Here is an 18,332-nt window from a genome sequence, read left to right as displayed (position 1 = left end):
GGGGCCAGGGGGTTGGATAAGGGGCAGGGGTTTCAGGGGACAGGGAGCAGGGGGCAGTTGGATGGGGCGGAGGTTCGGGGGGGCGGTCAGGGGACAGGGAACATGGGGCAGTTGGATAGGGCAGAGGTTCTGGGTGGGGCAGGGGACGGGGTCCCAGAGGGCGGTTAGGGGCGGGGGTCCCGGGAGGAGGCGGTCAGGGGACAAGGGCGGGGGTTGGATGGGTGAAGAGTTCTCAGGGGGGCAGTCAAGGGGCAGGAAGTGGGGGGGGGGTCGGATGGGGGCGGGGACTAGGCTGTTTGGGGAAGCACAGCCTTCTTTACCCAGCCCTCCATACACTTTCGCACCCCGATGTGGCTCTCGGGCCAAAAAGTTTGCCCACCCCTTCCTTAGAGTTTCTCAAATGCTTGAAATTATACTATTTTCTGTAGTGCATACTTGGAAAGCATTTTGTTTGAGTCTTAATATTTGTAATAAGCTACTTATGTCTAGTATTGTGGTATAGACTTGTGTCTCTGAATTTAAGGTATTTCTAACCCTCTCATTTACAATAAAAGTACTTTACCTGGTATCATATACAAGAGACGTTCAACTACTGAATAGGAGACTCTGCCCTTCTGTATATAGAGATTACAGACAAAGAAGTGGTAGTCTACAGAAGTGGCTCCATGGTAATAAACAATAAGCCCCGGTCCTTCTGGTATTTTTTCTATGCCATGAACTTCATAACCTGTCAAGAATACAAAGTACAATAGTTTCAATATTAGCTTTTTATAAGTCATGCTGTGATTTAACATAAAGCTACTCACTACAGGAAACTCCTTCCTGTATATGGGGAAGATGTTCTAGGAGTCAATTTTAGGACATCCAATGTTAGTCAAGAAGTGATTAGCATAACAATTAACTCTTGGCTCTGACAGTCAAACATTTCACTTCACAGTTAAAAATGCAGTGAGAAAATGGCAGCCTTATTTTTGATCTCCTGCATCACTGCATCATACGTCAGCTCACAGAGGCCTAAAGTACTGGTGCAGTTTTGAGTCAGTGTTATTATTTATTATTTTTAAAAAAGAAAAGGAGTACTTGTGGCACCTTAGAGACTAACCAATTTATTTGAGCATGAGCTTTCGTGAGCTACAGCTCACTTCATCCGATGAAGTGAGCTGTAGCTCACGAAAGCTCATGCTCAAATAAATTGGTTAGTCTCTAAGGTGCCACAAGTACTCCTTTTCTTTTTGCGAATACAGACTAACACGGCTGTTACTCTGAAACCTATTTATTATTTTTGTAATTGTGGCCATGATTTAAAAGAAGTCAGGAATTGCAGGGGGGGGAGGGGGAGGGGGAGGGAGGTTCTTGCCTGTAAATGCAATTTATCTAATGATCATGGGCAGTCTCTAACTCAGAAGCGGGCAAACTGTAGCCCGCGGGCCACAGCCGGCCAGCAGGACCGTCCTACCCAGCCCTTGAGCTCCCGGCCAGGGAGGCTAGTCCCCAGCCCCTCTCCTGCTGTCCCCCCTCCCCTGCAGCCACGCCACCACGCAGGCAGTGCTCTGAGCGGCGGATCTGCGTGCTCCTGCAGGGGAGAGTGGTGGCATGTCTAGCTCTGGCCAGGCGGAGCGGCAGCCAGACATGCTGCTCTGAGCAGCATGGTAAGGGGGCTGGGGCCATGGGGTTGGATAAGGGGCAGGGAGTCCTGGGGTGCAGTCAGGAGACATGGAGCAGGGGGCAGTTGGATGGGGCGGAGGTTCGGGGGTGTGGTTGGATAGGGCAGAGGTTCTGGGGGGGCAGGGGACGAGGAATGGGGGGGGTTAGATAGGGGGTGGGGTCCCGGGGGGCGGTTAGGAGCGGGGGTCCTGGGAGGGGGCGGTCAGGGGACAAGGAGCAGGGGGGTGGGGTTGGATGGGTGGGGAGTTCTGAGGGGGGCAGTCAGGAGGCGGGAAGTGGGAGGGGTCGGATAGGGGAAGGGAGCCAGGCTGTTTGGGGACATGTTCACAGCCTTCCCTACCCGGCCCTCCATACAGTTTCGTACCCTGATGTGGCCCTCGGGCCAAAAAGTTTGCCGACCCCACTCTAACTTGATGGGTTTTTTGTTTGTCACAGTTGGGTAGTTAACAACCAATCAATCTACAGAAGTTTGAGCACCAGGTCAGCGGAATGACCGTCTGTTAATTTTCCAGGCTTTTATATGTTAAAAGTCCTAAAAACTAAAAACTAAAAATACTTTCAAACAAGGGAATTTGTCTTTCGCGGGTACTTAAAAAAGTTCCCCCACAAAAGACAAACGTTTTGCTGACGCAAGCGGCAGTGTGAACATGGCTCCTGCTGACAAAGCTTATGCCGCTCGCAGGGCTGGAAGTATTTTGTCAGCAAAAGTCCCGACAAAATACCACAAAGGAGCATTCACAGCCTTGTCTCTAAAAGATGTGTAGCGTAGACAAGCCCATAGATGGGATTAAAAAAAATCTGAAGTGGGGAGGGGGAAATTATCTAGAATTTGGAGGTGAAATCCATGAGTGAAAGGAACCTCAAAACCCAATATAAAACCATGAAGCCACTGCTCATTGAAGAGTCTGTTAAAGACTGAAACAGTAATAAAACAATAGAAAAATCACCAAATAATTAGAATGATCTGTAGGATCAGAAATGCAAAGAAAGGCCTAGTTAATTGAAAAATACAATTTTTTGTGAACTAACTTTAACAGTTTAACTTGACTTAACAATGTACTATCTCAAATATTGACTTTGGAGATGCTGGGTTATTTCCTCCTGCCTCAGTCTGATAGCTGAGAGGTCAGTGTGACAATCAGAGATATGTGAAGGGCCATGGTTTTCCTCTATACCTTCTCAGTTGTTTCTCAGCCATTTTTATGAGTCCAGACAGGCCTAGTGTAAGGAGCTACATTAGAGGAGGTCTGGTACAGTGTGGAGGAGCTCAGTATTTTTGTAGTCTACTCACTGGAAGGCAGAGTGAGAATGCAGAGCTAAGAAGGGGCTTGAGATCATCTAGACTCAACTGGCTTTCAAAAATTCAGTAATCTCATTGGTCATGTCCAGTATGACCTAACACAAAACCCATCAAGTTAGAGACTGCCCTTGTTCACTCAGAGACAGCGAGGCTAGAGGGAAGAATATTCTTGGTAAATCAGATTTTAAAATGATAAATTTCAGTGACTGAGTGAAACACAGTCAATAGCTCAGATGCAAATCCTGATCAGCACAATAAAAGTGAGCTGATTTGAAAACTGCTTATCAAATCTACCCCATCAGAAAGAATCTACAGTGTTGTTTTCTGTGATGGGTTCAGGCTCCCTTGGGGAGCCACTTGGAATTGGGGTACCACTGAGCCCCCCTGATCCACCAGCCTGGGCTCCCTCTCACACTGTGCTGCTGTGACAAGTTGCTAAGCTTTCCAAGCTTGCTCTTTCAATCAGCATACACACAGGTAGGGAGGGACACACCCAACTGTAGTAACATGCAAACAGGCTCTCTGACCAGCTCCTGCATAGAAAGGCTAAACAGCTAGCGCACATCCCAGTTCCTAAGGCAGGCACCTCCCTTTGGAGGGTAAACCCAAAATTATACCATCTTGTGCTGCAAAGGGAACTGTACAGCTTAAGCTCATGAAACCTCCCTCAATGTGGAGGAGTCTTAATAATTTTAATATTTCATCATATGGAAGCTTTTCCATGGCTTTAGTCATCTGCGGTGTCCTTCTTTGGGCCTATTCTGTTTCTGCTTTATTATTTTTGAGAAGAAGCAGTGGATGGAATTGAACTTCATATTCAAAATGAGAGTATGCCATCCAGTCTGGGAACATTGCACATCTATTTCTGTCCAGATGTCCAGAGTGACACCTTTTTCTTCACTAGTTACAGTTTATTTAGAAATCTTTCATGTAGTTCAACTTCTGCATTTGTTTATGCAGAACTCTCCATTCTGGTCTTACATGGGCTAGTGCTTAAGTGACTGTGGTAATGGCTCAGGTAGGGGGACAAGAAATGGTGTTGGTGAACTCAACACCCTATAGAATTGGCATAAAGGAGCAGCGGGAAGGGTTGGATCACATATATATTATATTAAATAATACAAATATATTCAGATTAAATTGTTTGTTTAGCATATGCAGGGATCAGTAGCAAGAATTGCACAGAAGGAAGATATCAAATAATAAATCAACTGTAAATTCAGAGAAAGGAGGAAAAAAGAGGTCTGCACACAAAAACAATCCTAACTAAAAGCCCTCATATCTCAAAATTTAAAAATCTGCAAAGAAAAAACCTTTAGTTATACACACTAATTTTCATTGTTTTGGTAAGGGTCTGTACGTCCTTCTTGACTTTCTGGATGTCGGATGTGGAGAGAATATTTTGCTGAGATCCAAGAAGTCATTTAAAGCTCTGTCTAGAGATGCTCCAAACAATAAGGTATCATCAAAGTGTGCTTGGATGAGGATGCTCCTCATTGTAGGATCTTTGTCTGGTACTGCCCACCATGTGCTTTTAGATTCCAGAATTTTACTTTGGAGACAATCAGCCACGAATCTGGAAACAGCACAGGCCAAGCTGTATAACAATGCTGGGAGTTCTCTTTGATTGCCTTCTGTCATTTTTGTGGGGTGGAGGTTCCTAGCTGATTACTTCTTCTGGGGTTGGATGAGGAATGAGATAGAGGGCAGTGCAGACTATGGCTATGCGTACAAAGGCAGCTCTCAGAACAAGAAAGGAGGATCCAAAAATGTCATCTGAGAACACACTTTCAAATTTTCAGCCATTGACTCATGAACTCCAGTAGACTTCCTGCTACATCAGCTGAGGTGTAGGAAGGAAAAGTTGGTCTTTGAAACTGCAGAAAATGCATAAGCATCAAGTCCTATTGCACTTGGTATCACTTTAGTAAAGTTCAGTTGATGGACCTTTGATTTAGTTAACCCAAGTCTTCTGGGTTATTTAAACAGGAAAAGAAAGCTTTTGGTTTCCCTCAGGCTCAAGGGGATTGGCCTGTCTGGGCCCAGGGACTTTGTTTGCTGACTCTAATTTGGGGAGCTCTGAGGTAGGGCCCTGAGGTCCCCCGTTATGAACTTTGTTAAAAAGACTGTTACTTCCCTGATCTTCTTAAAGAAGACATATGTGTTTTATTAATTTGTTTTGACTTCCCCTGTCTTGAATCCTTTACGCAGTAGCTTATAAAAGATCTGGTCTGTTCTGTGTCCTATTCCAACTTGCTGCACATGAGTTTCACAGTGTCCTACCCAGTCTCTGTTTGGAAAGACAGTTCCAACACCACATCGTGTAGGCAATTCCCTCCAAGTGCCAGCAGAAGGTATAGCCAATCCACAAAAATAAATATGCCAGAGGAACATTTGGTAGCAGCCTCCCAACGGTGGGGAGCAGGCAGGATAACCCAGCTATAATGGCTGGAGTAGTAGATCTTTGTGTATGAGAAATGCTGTTTTTCAAGGAGCATCTCTTCCTATTTTATTCCAAACAAAGAGACCAGGGATACCTGCTTTCATTAGTGATTTTTACTTTAAAAAAAGATTAACCAAGAAAAAAAATATTGAATGCTCAATGCTTTTTTCACCTCGGCCTTCACAGAGAAGGGCAGCTCCCACACTGCTGTCCTGAGCAACACAGTATGTGGAGGAGATAAGCAGCCCTCAGTGGTGAAAGAACAGGTTAAGGACTATTTAGAAAAACTGGACATGCAGAAATCCATGGGTCCAGATCTAATGCACTGAGGGTGCTGAGGGAATTGGCTGATGTGATTGCAGAGCCATTGGCCATTATCTTTGAAAACTCGTGGCGATCGGGGGCGGTCCCGGACGATTGGAAAAAGGCAAATATAGTGTCTATCTTTAAAAAAGGGAAGAAGAACCCAGGGAACTACAGACCGATCAGCCTCACCTGAGTCCCTGGAAAATCATGGAGCAGGTCCTCAAGGAAACCATTTTGAAGTACTTGGAGGAGAGGAAGGTGATCAGGAACAGTCAACATGGATTCACCAAGGGCAAATCATGCCTGACCAACCTGATTGCCTTCTATGATGAGATAACTGGCTCTGTGGATATGGGGAAAGCAGTGGATGTGATATATCTTGACTTTAGCAAAGTTTTTGATACCGTCTCCCACAGTATTCTTGCCAGCAAGTTAAAAAAGCATGGATTGGATGAATGGACTATAAGGTGGATAGAAAGCTGGCTAGATTGTTGGGCTCAATGGGTAATGATCAATGGCTTGATGTCTAGTTGGCAGCCGGTATCAAGCAGAGTGCCCCAGGGGTCAGTCCTGAGGCCAGTTTTGTTCAACATCTTTATTAATGATCTGGATGATGGGATGGATTGCACCCTCAGCAAGTTTGCAGATGACACTAAGCTGAGGGGAGAGGTAGATACACTGGAGGGTAGGGATAGGATCCAAAGTGACCTACACAAATTGGAGGACTGGGCCAAAAGAAATCTGATGAGGTTCAACGAGGACAAGTGTAGAGTCCTGCTCTTAGGACGGAAGAATCCCATGCACCACTACAGGCTGGGGACCGACTGGCTATGCAGCAGTTCTGCAGAAAAGGACCTGGAGATTACAGTGGATGAGAAGCTGGATATGAGTCAGCAGTGTGCCCTTGTTGCCAAGAAGGCTAAGGGTATATTGGGCTGCATTAGTAGGAGTATTGCCTGCAGATCGAGGGATGTGATTATTTCCCTCTATTCGGCACTGGTGAGGCCACATCTGGAGTATCGCGTCCAGTTTTGGGCCCCCCACTACAGAAAGGATGTGGACAAATTGGAGAGAGTCCAGCAGAGGACAATGAAAATGATCAGGGGGCTGGGGCACATGACTTATGAGGAGAGGCTGAGGGAACTGGGCTTGTTTAGTCTGCAGAAGAGAAGAGTGAGGGGGGATTTGATAGCAGCCTTCAACTACCTGAAGGGGGGTTCCAAAGAGGATGGAACTCAGCTATTCTCAGTGGTGGCAGATGACAGAACAAGGAACAATGGTCTCAAATTGCAGTGGGGGAGGTCTAGGTTGGATATTAGGAAACACTATTTCACTAGAAGGGTGGTGAAGCACTGGAATTGGTTACCTAGGGAGATGGTGGGATCTCCATCCTTAGAGGTTTTTAAGGCCTGGCTTGACAAAGCCCTGGCTGGGATGATTTAGTTGGTGTTGGTCCTGCTTTGAGCAGGGGGTTGGACTAGATGACCTCGTGAGGTCTCTTCCAATCCTAATCTTCTGTGACTCTATGATTTTATTAATACAAAATAATATTTAAGGATTTAAATTACTAACAGAATAGACATACCACTTTAAATTTACAAAAAGTACATGTTTTAAAATATAGTAGGGCTGTCAAACGATTAAAAAAATCAATTGTGATTAATCTCAAGATTTAAAAAATCATGATGAATCACAGTTTTAATCACACAATTAAACAATAACAGAATACCATTTATTTATATATTTTTGAATGTTTTCTACATTTTAAAATATATTGATTTCAGTTATAACACAGAATACAAAGTGTACAGTGCTCACTTTCTATTTATTTTTTTGACAAATATTTGCACCATAAAAAACAAAAGAAATAGTATTTTTCAGTTCACCTAATACAAGTTCTGTAGTGCAATCTCTTTATTGTGAAAATAAAACTTACAAATATAGATTTTTTTTAACATAACTGCACTAAAAAATAAAATAGTATAAAACTTTAGAGCCAACAAGTCCTTCTTGTGGACCATGATGTCAGAAGTCTTAAAAGACCAACACTCCAATTCGGAAACTACAGAACCTGAATCTGAAAAAAGAAAATCAACTTTCTGTTGCTGGCATCTGACTCAGATGATGAAAATGAATGTGTGTCAGTCCACACTGCTTTGGATCGTTATTGAGCAGAACCCATCAACAGCTACAACAGTGCCATGTGAACGCCATCAGGTGACATTGTAAATAAGAAGCAGGCAGCATTATCTCCCATAAATGTAAACAAACATTTTTGTCTTAGCGATTGGCTGAACAAGACGTAAGACTGAGTGGACTTGTAGGCGCTGAAGTTTTACATTGTTTGTTTTTGAGTGCAGTTATGTAACAAAAAAAATCTACATGTGAAAGTTGCACTTTCACAATCAAGAGATTGCACTACAGGACTTGTATAAGGTGAATTGAAAAATACTATTTTTTGGCAAATATTTACACTAAAAAGATAATAAAAATAATAATATAAAGTGAGCACTGTACACTTTGTCTTCTGTGTTGTAATTGAAATCAATATATATGAAAATGTAGAAAACATCCAAAAATATTTATAATAAATTTAAATTGGTATTCTATTGTAAAACAGTGCAATTAAAACTGTGATTAATTGCAATTACTTTTTTAAAATCAAGTTAATTTGTTCTCAGCTAATCACTTGATTAATTAACTGCAATTAATTGACAGCCCTAAAATATAGTGATCAGTCAAGTATCTGCCAAAAGCTCGTTGGTTTAACAAAAGATGGCCTTTTAATAAAAGAAATACTCCAAGGGTGGGGATATTTTAGGGCTGTTTTCTTGAGACAGGAGGTTGCCTAATAAAGGAACACACTCTACACTGGAAGTTTTGCTTGTTTTAACATACCAAGGGTAGGTTCAAAGTCCTGCATTTCTCCTGCAAAAGCAGACAGCACCTCAAGAGTTCTTTAAATATTTCAGTTCCCTTTTCTGCTGTAGGTGTTTGCAATGTTACAAACACTGCAGAAGAAATACACAACACTGAGCTGAGTTCCAGATGGGTATATGGAATAAGAAGTGATTTTTCAGCTATGTTAATTTACATTGTATTTGCATATATTTAGTTATTGGTTTAGAATCTCAACTATTCCCTTGGATTTGATAAATAAAAAAAAGCATCTCCGTTCATCCTAAAGTGCCATTCTAGCCCAAAAAAACTATATAAAAATGGCAGCTTCTAACTCATAAATTCAAAGTAGAAATAAGGAATAAGTGACTCAGGGGCTTTCCAGTCTGTTTATGAATAATCTAAGTGCTGGTCTATACACAAAGTTAAATCAAAATAATTAAATCTGCTTCATTTCACACCTTTTGTTGTTTTAGTGCAAGTTCCTATGTGGATACCCTTATTCCAGAATAAGAGCATCCACACACAGATTTGCAACAAAAATAATAAAAGCCAAGTTTGATATTTTAGTGCAACTTTGTGTGTAAACCAGCCCTACATTTTCATTTACAAAAGAAAATATTCTGGCACTTATTGTTGCAAATAACATGACAAGTGTTATATTCCCAAATCTGTAGACAAACAACATGAAGTAATAGGCATTAACTGTCAAAAGTCCAAATCCTGGCCCTAGCCACAACTATATATAAATAACATGGTAAATTTACAAGGAAGGTCCTCATAGATTGAGAAGTGAGGGGAAGAAATCATCCTTTCACCTCCATCAGATCTTCCTGAGGCAGCAAAGCTTCTCTTTAGTTGTTGCTGAAGCCTCAAGGTTGGAGTTATATTTCGCCAACTATGCCTACGCTGTGTGGGGTGGAATGATCTGTAGATCTTCATCGCAGCTGATATTCAGCCCTACTTCCCCAGTTACTGCTGTGTAGAAGCAAGTCCCTAATTGGCCCCCATGTCTTGCAAATGTTGCATGTTATTTCAGCTACTCATACATATTGCCAGGTTCTAAGTAAACTGTGACCACTCAGATAAGAGACCTGAGTATCATATGGACAGCTCAATGAAAACCTCCGTTCAAAGCTCAATAGTGAAAAAAGAAAACATTAGACTGCATAAAGAATAAATAGAAAATTATACTGAGAATATTATAATTCCACTGTAGATCAATGGTACATTCACCTAAAATACTATGTTCAAGTTTGGTCGTCCTAACAAAAGAGGATATACCAGAAAGAGAAAAGATCCAGAAATAGATGGCAAAAGTATCTGAAGACCTAAAAAAACTACTTCTTAACCCCTCCTCCATGAAGAAGAGACTGAATTGTATAATAGGGTACACAACAAAGATATACACAATAATTAATTGTGTAGGGAAGGTAAATCTTCTATTTACCTTTTCAAAGAGACAGACAGTGAAACTGAATATAGACATTTTTTAAAGACTGTGCATAATTAGCCTATGGAATTCACTGGAAGAGAATTTTGATCAAGAGCTTAATAGGAATAAAAAATACTGGACATGTGTCACGGTTCCTTCCCCACTCTGAACTCTAGGGTACAGATGTGAGGACCTGCATGAAAGGCCCCCCTAAGCTTATTCTTACCAGCTTAGGTGAAAAGCTGCCACCACCAAAGTGTTACACAAAGAACAGGGGAAGTGCCCACTTGGAAACGTCTCCCCCCAAAATATCCCCCCCAAGCCCTACACCCCCTTTCCTGGGGAAGGCTTGATAAAAATCCTTACCAATTTGCATAGGTGAACACACACCCAAACCCTTGGATCTTAAGAACAATGAAAAAAACAATCACGTTCTTAAAAGAAGAATTTTAATTAAAGAAAAAGTAAAAGAATCACCTCTGTAAAATCAGGATGGTAAATACCTTACAGGGTAATCAGTTTCAAAACATAGAGACTCCCTCTAGGCAAAACCTTAAGTTACAAAAAGATACAAAAACAGGAATATACATTCCATTCAGCACAACTTATTTTATCAGCCATTTAAACAAAACAGAATCGAACGCATCTCTAACTAGATTGCTTACTGACTTTTTACAGGAGTTCTGACCTGCATTCCTGCTCTGGTTCCAGCTAAAAAACATCACACAGACAGCGCCTTTGTTTCCCCTCCATCCAGCTTGTATCTTGTCTCCCCATTGGTCATTTTGGTCAGGTGCCAGTGAGGTTATCTTAGCTTCTTATCTTAGCCTTTTTACAGGTGAAAGGGTTTTGCCTCTGGCCAGGAGAGATTTAAAGGTGTTTACCCTTCCCTTTATATTTATGACAATATGCATCTGCATAAAGAGAACAGCTTACAGTATTATTATACAAGATAGTTTATTATTCCCCAGTAAGGGATATAGACCGATATATACTTAAGGGAATAAGGCAACCATTATGTGATGATCTTAGGAAGAAGTTTTCCCTCTGGGCTGGTTATTTCATAATTATCCATTATAGCACCTTCCTCTGAAACATTTGGTAGTTGCCCCTGTCAGAGATGGGCTACTGGATTAGATAAGTAATTAGATATGGCAGTTCCATTTCTTATCCACTACATAGGTTCCCTAAACCTACCCCACCATTGAGAAGCTGAAGTACATTCCGCGACAAAGGTCTTAGACATTCGTGGGTGGGGTGACATTCAAGGCCAAAGGAATGAAACACTTCATTTAATTATGCCTCTCGCTTCTGTGTGTCTTAGTTTTACCCTTCATAACTAATGTAAGTCTGGAAATTCTGGGAAGCTTCAGCTCTCCCCTGTCATCCACTCCAAACCTTGTGCACTTTGGCAACAAGTAGGATAAATAGTCTCACCAAACTATACAGGAGATGTATTATTAACAACTCCATTTCAGATGTGATGCACTGGCCTTTTGTGCTGCCACATTGTATCGCAAACTTACATCCAAAATACGTTGCCTACTTTCACTCCCAAGCAGGGTCAAGTGTATTTCACGCCTGGAGAATCTGATGCAGAATTTACTCCTCTGCACACAATTCTGCACCAGAATCCCAGCACTCTCTTTTTTAAATTGTTTCTAGCCTTTATGGTTGCAGAGAAAACCTTGAAAATGTGAAGTGAGTAAATCAATGCAGTAATGTCTTCAAGAGTCTACAGAGAGTCTGAAACAATACCTGTAAGAGGTGTAAACTGCTCTGCTCATCTCAGTCAGGACCCCATGAACTCTGCCTCCTTCCCTCCCCATGAGAGCCAAGGACTGCTGCCTCAGTGCCAGGGACTGGACTAGATGACTTCTTGAGGTCCCTTCCAGCTCTACATCTGTACGATTCTAGGATTCTGAGTGAAAGGAGCCAGAAGTGTGAGCTGGGCTGCCAAGGCACTGCAACCAAGATCCAATGAAGCCAGCTTCATGCTCCACTTTCATGGGGGTGGACGTTCTGACTCAGGCCACCTTGACAACATCATAGGAGCCAAAATCTGGAAATGAAACTGGGTCCACTCTCAGGATTCATCAAAATCACAGCCTCAAATAATCACTATTCAATTCAGCTATAAATGACTGTGTGTGTGTGTGGGTGTGGACAGGGGGAACGGACAGGAGACATGGAAAATGAAGAATATTTCCTAGCAATAGAATAAGTTAACATTGGAACAGAATGTAGGGGTTGTTCCCTTCAGAATTTAGTTCCATTGCACATACTGTAGAATTTCAAAATGTTTACCTGAGCACCCACGGAGTCAGCGCCTATGTCTACTACATTAACTTCATCTACTATGCTTTTAATTCCAATTTAAACAAAAAACTCACAATCCATCACGTGTCTGGCAATTCTAAAATTTATAAGACCACACCAGTACTTATGTTCCTTCTCTACAGTACACTTTTTCTTTGAAAATTTCCCACCATTGGTACTATAGGTGAAGCCACATCAGAGATAAGAACAGTGAGACATTTTTACATAAAAGCAAGTGTAGACAGCCAAGGAGTAAAACAGCATCAGCTGTCAAGAGCTCATTACTACCAACTTGGGCTGCATAAGAACCAATAGCTTAGAGCAGTGTTTCCCAACAGGTGTGCTGCAGAATTTTTTGAAAAACTACACATGAGAACAAAAATACCTTCCCTTGTATTTTAGTGTCAGAGCCAGATCGCATTCTGTACTTTTGCTTTCCAGGGCAAGGCCCCTTTTAAATATTATGCATGTGTCACATTCCATTCCCCAAACCAAGGTTAAGATAGCAAATTTGAGTCCTGTGGAGTGGGGGAAGGAGAGAGGGAAGGAATGGGGGGAAAGCCACCTTCTGACTGGCTATCTTCCTCATTGCTTCACCGCCTCCATGGGCAGAGCAACCAATCAGAACTCAATCTCCCTCTCCCCACCCCCATATCCTGTGTGAGCAATGGGTTGGGTCCTCTGCTCCTCCCCGCTGCAGCCTGGAAGTGGAGCGGGACCCTAGTGCAACCCCCCACCATTGGGAGGTGGGGAAGAACCCTAGGAGAAGCAGAGGTGAGGCAAGGGGTATGGGTAGTGCGTAACAGAGGCTGAGGGAAGCTAAGCCTCCCCAAACCTCACACCACTGGGTGGGGGGGAAGGGAGGGCAGAAGCAGATTACCCATGGACCCTGGCCAGTTTGGAGCCCCTGGAAAAATCTCCCCACACCACAGCCCCTGGGCTGGAGGAGCTCTTGCTCCCTGCTGCAGCCCAGGGCCGCAGTGGGGGCACAGAGCTTTTCCAGTCTTAGAGCTGTAGCTGGGGTGTTGGGGGGAGAGGTAGAAAGGAACAAGTTGGGGGTGGGGCCTCAGGGGAAAGAAGCAGAGTGGTGGCAGAATGGGGGTAGGGTCGTGAGGGAAGGTGCGGAGGGGCCATGGGGGGGGCCACATGTGGAAGGAGTGGGGCCTCGGCTGAAAGAGGTGGGGAAGGGGCTAGCCTCCCCAAGGGGAAGCTTCAACTGCCACCCATGGTGGGGGGATGGAATTAGTGGGGGCTGAGGGGAGCTGGAGAGGCAGAATGGAGGGGGCTGGGTGGGGTGTGGCAGAATTGGGGTGAGATGGGGGCTGCAATGATGGAGGGTGAGGACAGAACTGATGGGGGCTGGGTGGGGTGGGGCAGAACTGAGGTGAGGTGGGGGCTGAACTGGTGGAGGGTGAGGACAGAACTGATGGGGGCTGGGCGCAGAACTGATTTGGAAACTACAGACTGTAACAAGGGTGGTAAACAGCTTAAACCGAGGCGGTAAGAAGGGAAGGTCATTTGGAGACTATATGATGGTGTTCCTCAAAATAATTCAAGGTATGTTGCAGAAGAGAAAAGGTTGGGAACCACTGGGCTAGAGCTGAAAACCTCCATCATTCGTATTATCTTTGATGGCTCAAAATGCCTCAGAAATATCAACCAATTCTCATAGCGATCAGTGAACCCCATTTGAGTGTAACTATAGTTCAGCCCCAAAATGTTCAGAATACCAGTTTTTAATAATAAAATGATAGCACCTCACAATACACAATAAAAAATTATTGTTAACAGCATTTTAAAGACCCCTTTCAAAAATATTCATAAACTATCTTGCTTCAGCCTGAAAACTGAAATTTGTTTCCTAACTGAATTTTCCTCCTTCTTTCATTGCTGAGCTATTGGAATATTTTTTTTACTCCCCTATAAAATTTGCTTTGAAAAAGGAATGCACAAAAAAAGTACATGGAATGGAATTTTTAAACAGATAAAAGAAAAGGTAGGTCAAACTTTGGTCCTATCAGTCTTCAAAAATGTTCATATAGCAGGGGTTCCCAAACTTGGTTCATGGCTTGTTCAGGGTAAGCCCCTGGCAGGTCGCGAGATGCTTTGTTTACCTGAGCATCTGCAGATATGGCCGCTCGCAGCTCCCAGTGGCCGCAATTCGCCATTCCCAGCCAATGGGAGCTGTGGGAAGCGGCGCGGGCCAACCCACCACTTCCCGCAGCTCCCATCGACTGAGAACGGCGAACTGTGGCCACTGGGAGCTGTGAGCGGCCGTACCTGCAGACGCTCAGGTAAACAAAGCGTCTCGCGGTCTGCCAGGGGCTTACCCTGAACAAGCCGCGAACGATGTTTAGGAACCCCTGCCATGTAGTCACCTGTTGCAGTAATACATATTTAGAGTTTAAAGGGGAAAAAAATCTCTTACCGTGCCATAGCTTTCCATACATACTAATTATGCGTGACACCATTAGCCTTCCATTGTCCCATAGTTTATTGGAAAAATCATTATCTAGGCCGTTCTTTCTCTTGTAAATGTGAAGGAAAATATTACAAAAAATGCAAGTGATAAACCAGAGTAAATAAGGAAAAAAGAACATTGTGAGTGACACACACAAGAAGGAGCCCATATAGTTTGGATAGTGGTAGTCCAGACCAATCCATTCTTTTAATATGTAAATCAGCCAGGTTGAGTTAATCACAGATTCCTGCCCTGAAGTATAGGATTCACTTTTACTTATCATCTTCTGTTTAAAAAAGAATTAGGCAAACTGAGTCAAGCTCTCTTCGTAGTCAAAGCAGCTTCTTAACTTTGCCCCTAGAAAGAGAGAACACATTGTGTCATTTATTCCTACTACTACCACCAGAGAAGTTACACACATGCTTTCATTGTATTTCATTGCAATTAATTTCATTGTATCGGTGCCCTTTTGCTATGTTGCTTCTAAGCAGCTGTTGCTGTTATGGGGAGTGTTGACAATTTATAGTAGGAAACGTGTTTCCTGGGGAAATGTTGCGCTTAGAAGGTGTTGCTGCAAACAAGCATCTACTGTATCCTGTTTTTCTCATGTGAAGTAGGACTTTGACATATGGTTATGGATACATACACAACTATTTTTAAACACATTGCAGTAGTGCCAGAAGAGCATCAGCAGAAGAGGGGACGGACAGCAGCAGAGGAATCCCTGACCAGTGATGGACTGAACTGTCGTGAAATACCTGTGCAATGGGGCTAGGGGCAACACTGATGGAGATTCGGTGTTGGTCAGAGAGGGAGAACTGAAATTGATAGATCAGAGAAGAAAGAGTTTTTATCCAGAACAAGATTTAATGAGTGGCCATCGTGGTGAGTGAAGGAGCTTTCTAGGGCTGAAGATCAACTGCAGAGGGGAGGATGAGGAAATGAAGCTGAGGAGGCAGCAACTAATGGGTCAGAAGAGACATCAATGTGGAAGATTAAATCAAAGAGTGTTAAAGAGGAGGACTGTGAGCAGAGGCAGAAGGAAAACTAAGAATCATAGAGGAACATGGAATGGTCAAGGTAACAAAATAAGGAAGGAACTTGCTCCTTCCTAGATCTTCTCCCCACTTGCTTCTCTCCCTTCCACCAGAAGCCATTATGAAACCTTAATTATAGTGCTTGGTCCTGCTATAATGAAATGAAATAAATAATGGTCAGTACAGCCATCTTTGAGTCTTGCTTAACATACCAACGTTTAGTGGTGTGCCTTTGTTCTATAATTGTTTTATATAATATTTCTTAACCTCACCAGAATTGCGAGGACTGATTAGCAAATTTTTGCGACGGACTTTGATATGAAGTTCTACTTAAAAAAAAAATGACATTAAGAACTATGCTCTGTATAATAGTAATATCTATCTGTATAATAGTAATTATAAAACTAAAAGGAGGCTAATTTGCGAGGTACTTTGCCCGCCTTTTCCTGTGTCAGCAAAATTCAATACACTGGTAACAAACAAGAATAGAACAAATAACAAGGTGGCTTGCAGTTGCATTGCGAGAATACACCTACAATTGTGGAGACAGATTAGAACCCCAGAGGTTTATGGTTCATTAAAGGTGGGACTGGTAGCACCCAGGTTGCCTGACACTCACCCTTGTAAGAGTCTGTTTCAGCTATTTATAATTTTGCCAGACTTTAACTTTGTGGGCTGAAATTTTCCATGCCAGAAAATATGGAACTGGGGAAGAGAGAGGTTGGAGAGGACAGGGCAGAAAGGGTCACACCTAGGGGAATGGGCAGAAGAATCTGGGCCAACTAGAGTGGAATCCAAGATTTCTGAGTCCCACCATTCCTCTGCTGTCAGCAAATGTCTGGGAAACCCATTAGCAAGTGTCCCATTCTGCTCTGGTGCTGGTCCACATAGCAGACACTGGTTATCATCCTCTATCAGTTAGTCCATTAGCTCAAAATGGCAGAGGCCTGCATGGTGGATCTAAGGGTACGTCTATACTTGTAGCTAGGGGTGCGATTTCCAACTCACGTAGACATACTCACACTAGCTCTCGTCAAGCTAGCGTGCTAAAAATAGTAGTATAGCCACTGTCGCGCAGGCAGCAGCAAACAGCTAGCTGCCCAGAGTACAAACCCTCCTGGACCCTATGGGTATGTGCTCATGCCACACTAGCCTCTGCCCATGCTATCAGGACTACTAGGGTGGCCAACTTTCTAATTTGTGAAAAATGGACACTGAGTGCCGGAACCTCTCCCGCCCCCTACTCCGCCTCTTCCCCCCCCCCCGAGGCCCCGCCCATGCTCTGACTCTTCCCTCCTAAGGCCCTGCCCGCTCTGTTTCTTCCCCCTAAAGCCCTCCCCCTGCTCCACCTCTTCACCCCCATTGCTTGCTGCTCTCTCCAACTCCCTCCCCCTACCAGCTGAGCAGGGATTTAGGGGTGGAGGGGTGACTGGGGCAAGACGTTCAAGGGAGAGCCTTGCTCCGGGGTAAGTGATTGGGGCAGCACAGGGGATGGAGAGCCACACTTTGGGGGTGGAGGGGTGACTGGGGCAGGACAGGGGAGGAAGAGCCGCACTCTGGGGGTGGGGGTGAGGGTGACTGGGGCAGGATGGAGAAGGGAGAGCCATGCTCTGGGGGGTGACTGGGGCAGGACTGGGGAGGGAGAGCTGCGCTCCAGGGGTGGGGGTGACTGGGGCAGGGAGAGCCGTGCTCTGGGGGGTGACTGGGGCAGGATGGGGGAGGAAGAGCCATGCTCCAGGGGTTGGGGGTGACTGGGGCAGGATGGGGAAGGGAGAGCCATGCAATGGGGGATAACTGGGGCAGGACTGGGGAGGGAGAGCCGTGCTCCAGGGGTGACTGGGGAGGGAGAGCCACGCTCCAGGGGTGAGGGGTGACTGGGGCAGGACGGGGGAGGAAGAGCCACGCTCCAGGGGTGGGGGGTGACTGGGGCAGAATGGGGAAGGGAGAGCCACGCTCCAGGGGTCGGGGGTGACTGGGGCAGGAGAGCCGCACTCTGGGGGTAGGGAATGACTGGGGCAAGATGGGGGAGGGAGAGCTACGCGCCAGAGGTGGTGGGGGATGATTGGGGCAGGATGGAGAAGTGAGAGCCACGCTCTGGGGGTGGAGGGGTGACTAGGTCAGGACAGGGACCAGCACAAATGAGGCTGAGAAGGAGGCCAGGGTAGTAAACCCAGTCACTGGCCCCACTCCTCAAATGCCGCATGCTTCAGGATACCTCCCCGAGAGCGCTGGCCGCCATACCTCTCTGCGCCAGAGCCGGCAGTTCTTGAATGCTCTTCCAGCTCCAGCAGCAGCTGCTCTTCCCACCTTCCTGGTGGCAGAATGGAAGCCAATTGTGGACAGTTACTCAAGTGACCAGACTTTTAGTGTCCAGTGAGTAGTACTCACCGGACACTGTTGGGTCCCCTTTTCAACAGACTTTCTGGTCAAAAACTGGACACCTGGCAACCCTAATGACTATACTACTA

General features: G+C 44.5%; 1 protein-coding gene and 1 long non-coding RNA gene across 2 annotated transcripts in view; one reads left to right on the top strand and one right to left on the bottom strand.

The window, feature by feature from the left end:
• The window catches only part of LOC141982362 (uncharacterized), an 82,832-nt gene extending 66,933 nt beyond the window's left edge, over nt 1-15,899 (top strand). The window contains exon 3 of the long non-coding RNA XR_012638042.1: nt 15,499-15,899. This is a non-coding gene — a long non-coding RNA (uncharacterized LOC141982362). The remainder of the gene's footprint in view (nt 1-15,498) is intronic.
• LOC141982361 (DGAT1/2-independent enzyme synthesizing storage lipids-like) overlaps nt 1-18,332 on the bottom strand; it is a 63,869-nt gene that overhangs the window by 42,022 nt on the left and 3,515 nt on the right. The window contains exons 2-3 of the mRNA XM_074944371.1: nt 14,795-15,184; nt 563-727 (exon numbers count right to left, since the gene is read on the bottom strand). Of these exons, the coding sequence (XP_074800472.1) occupies nt 563-727; nt 14,795-15,110 (481 nt within the window). The 5' untranslated portion in view covers nt 15,111-15,184. The remainder of the gene's footprint in view (nt 1-562; nt 728-14,794; nt 15,185-18,332) is intronic.

Source organism: Natator depressus, chromosome 2 (genome assembly GCF_965152275.1).
Source record: "Natator depressus isolate rNatDep1 chromosome 2, rNatDep2.hap1, whole genome shotgun sequence".
In the NCBI taxonomy this organism is placed as follows: Eukaryota; Metazoa; Chordata; order Testudines; family Cheloniidae; genus Natator; species Natator depressus.
Note: the sequence above shows the minus strand (reverse complement) of the source record. Positions and strands in the feature narration are given on the sequence as shown.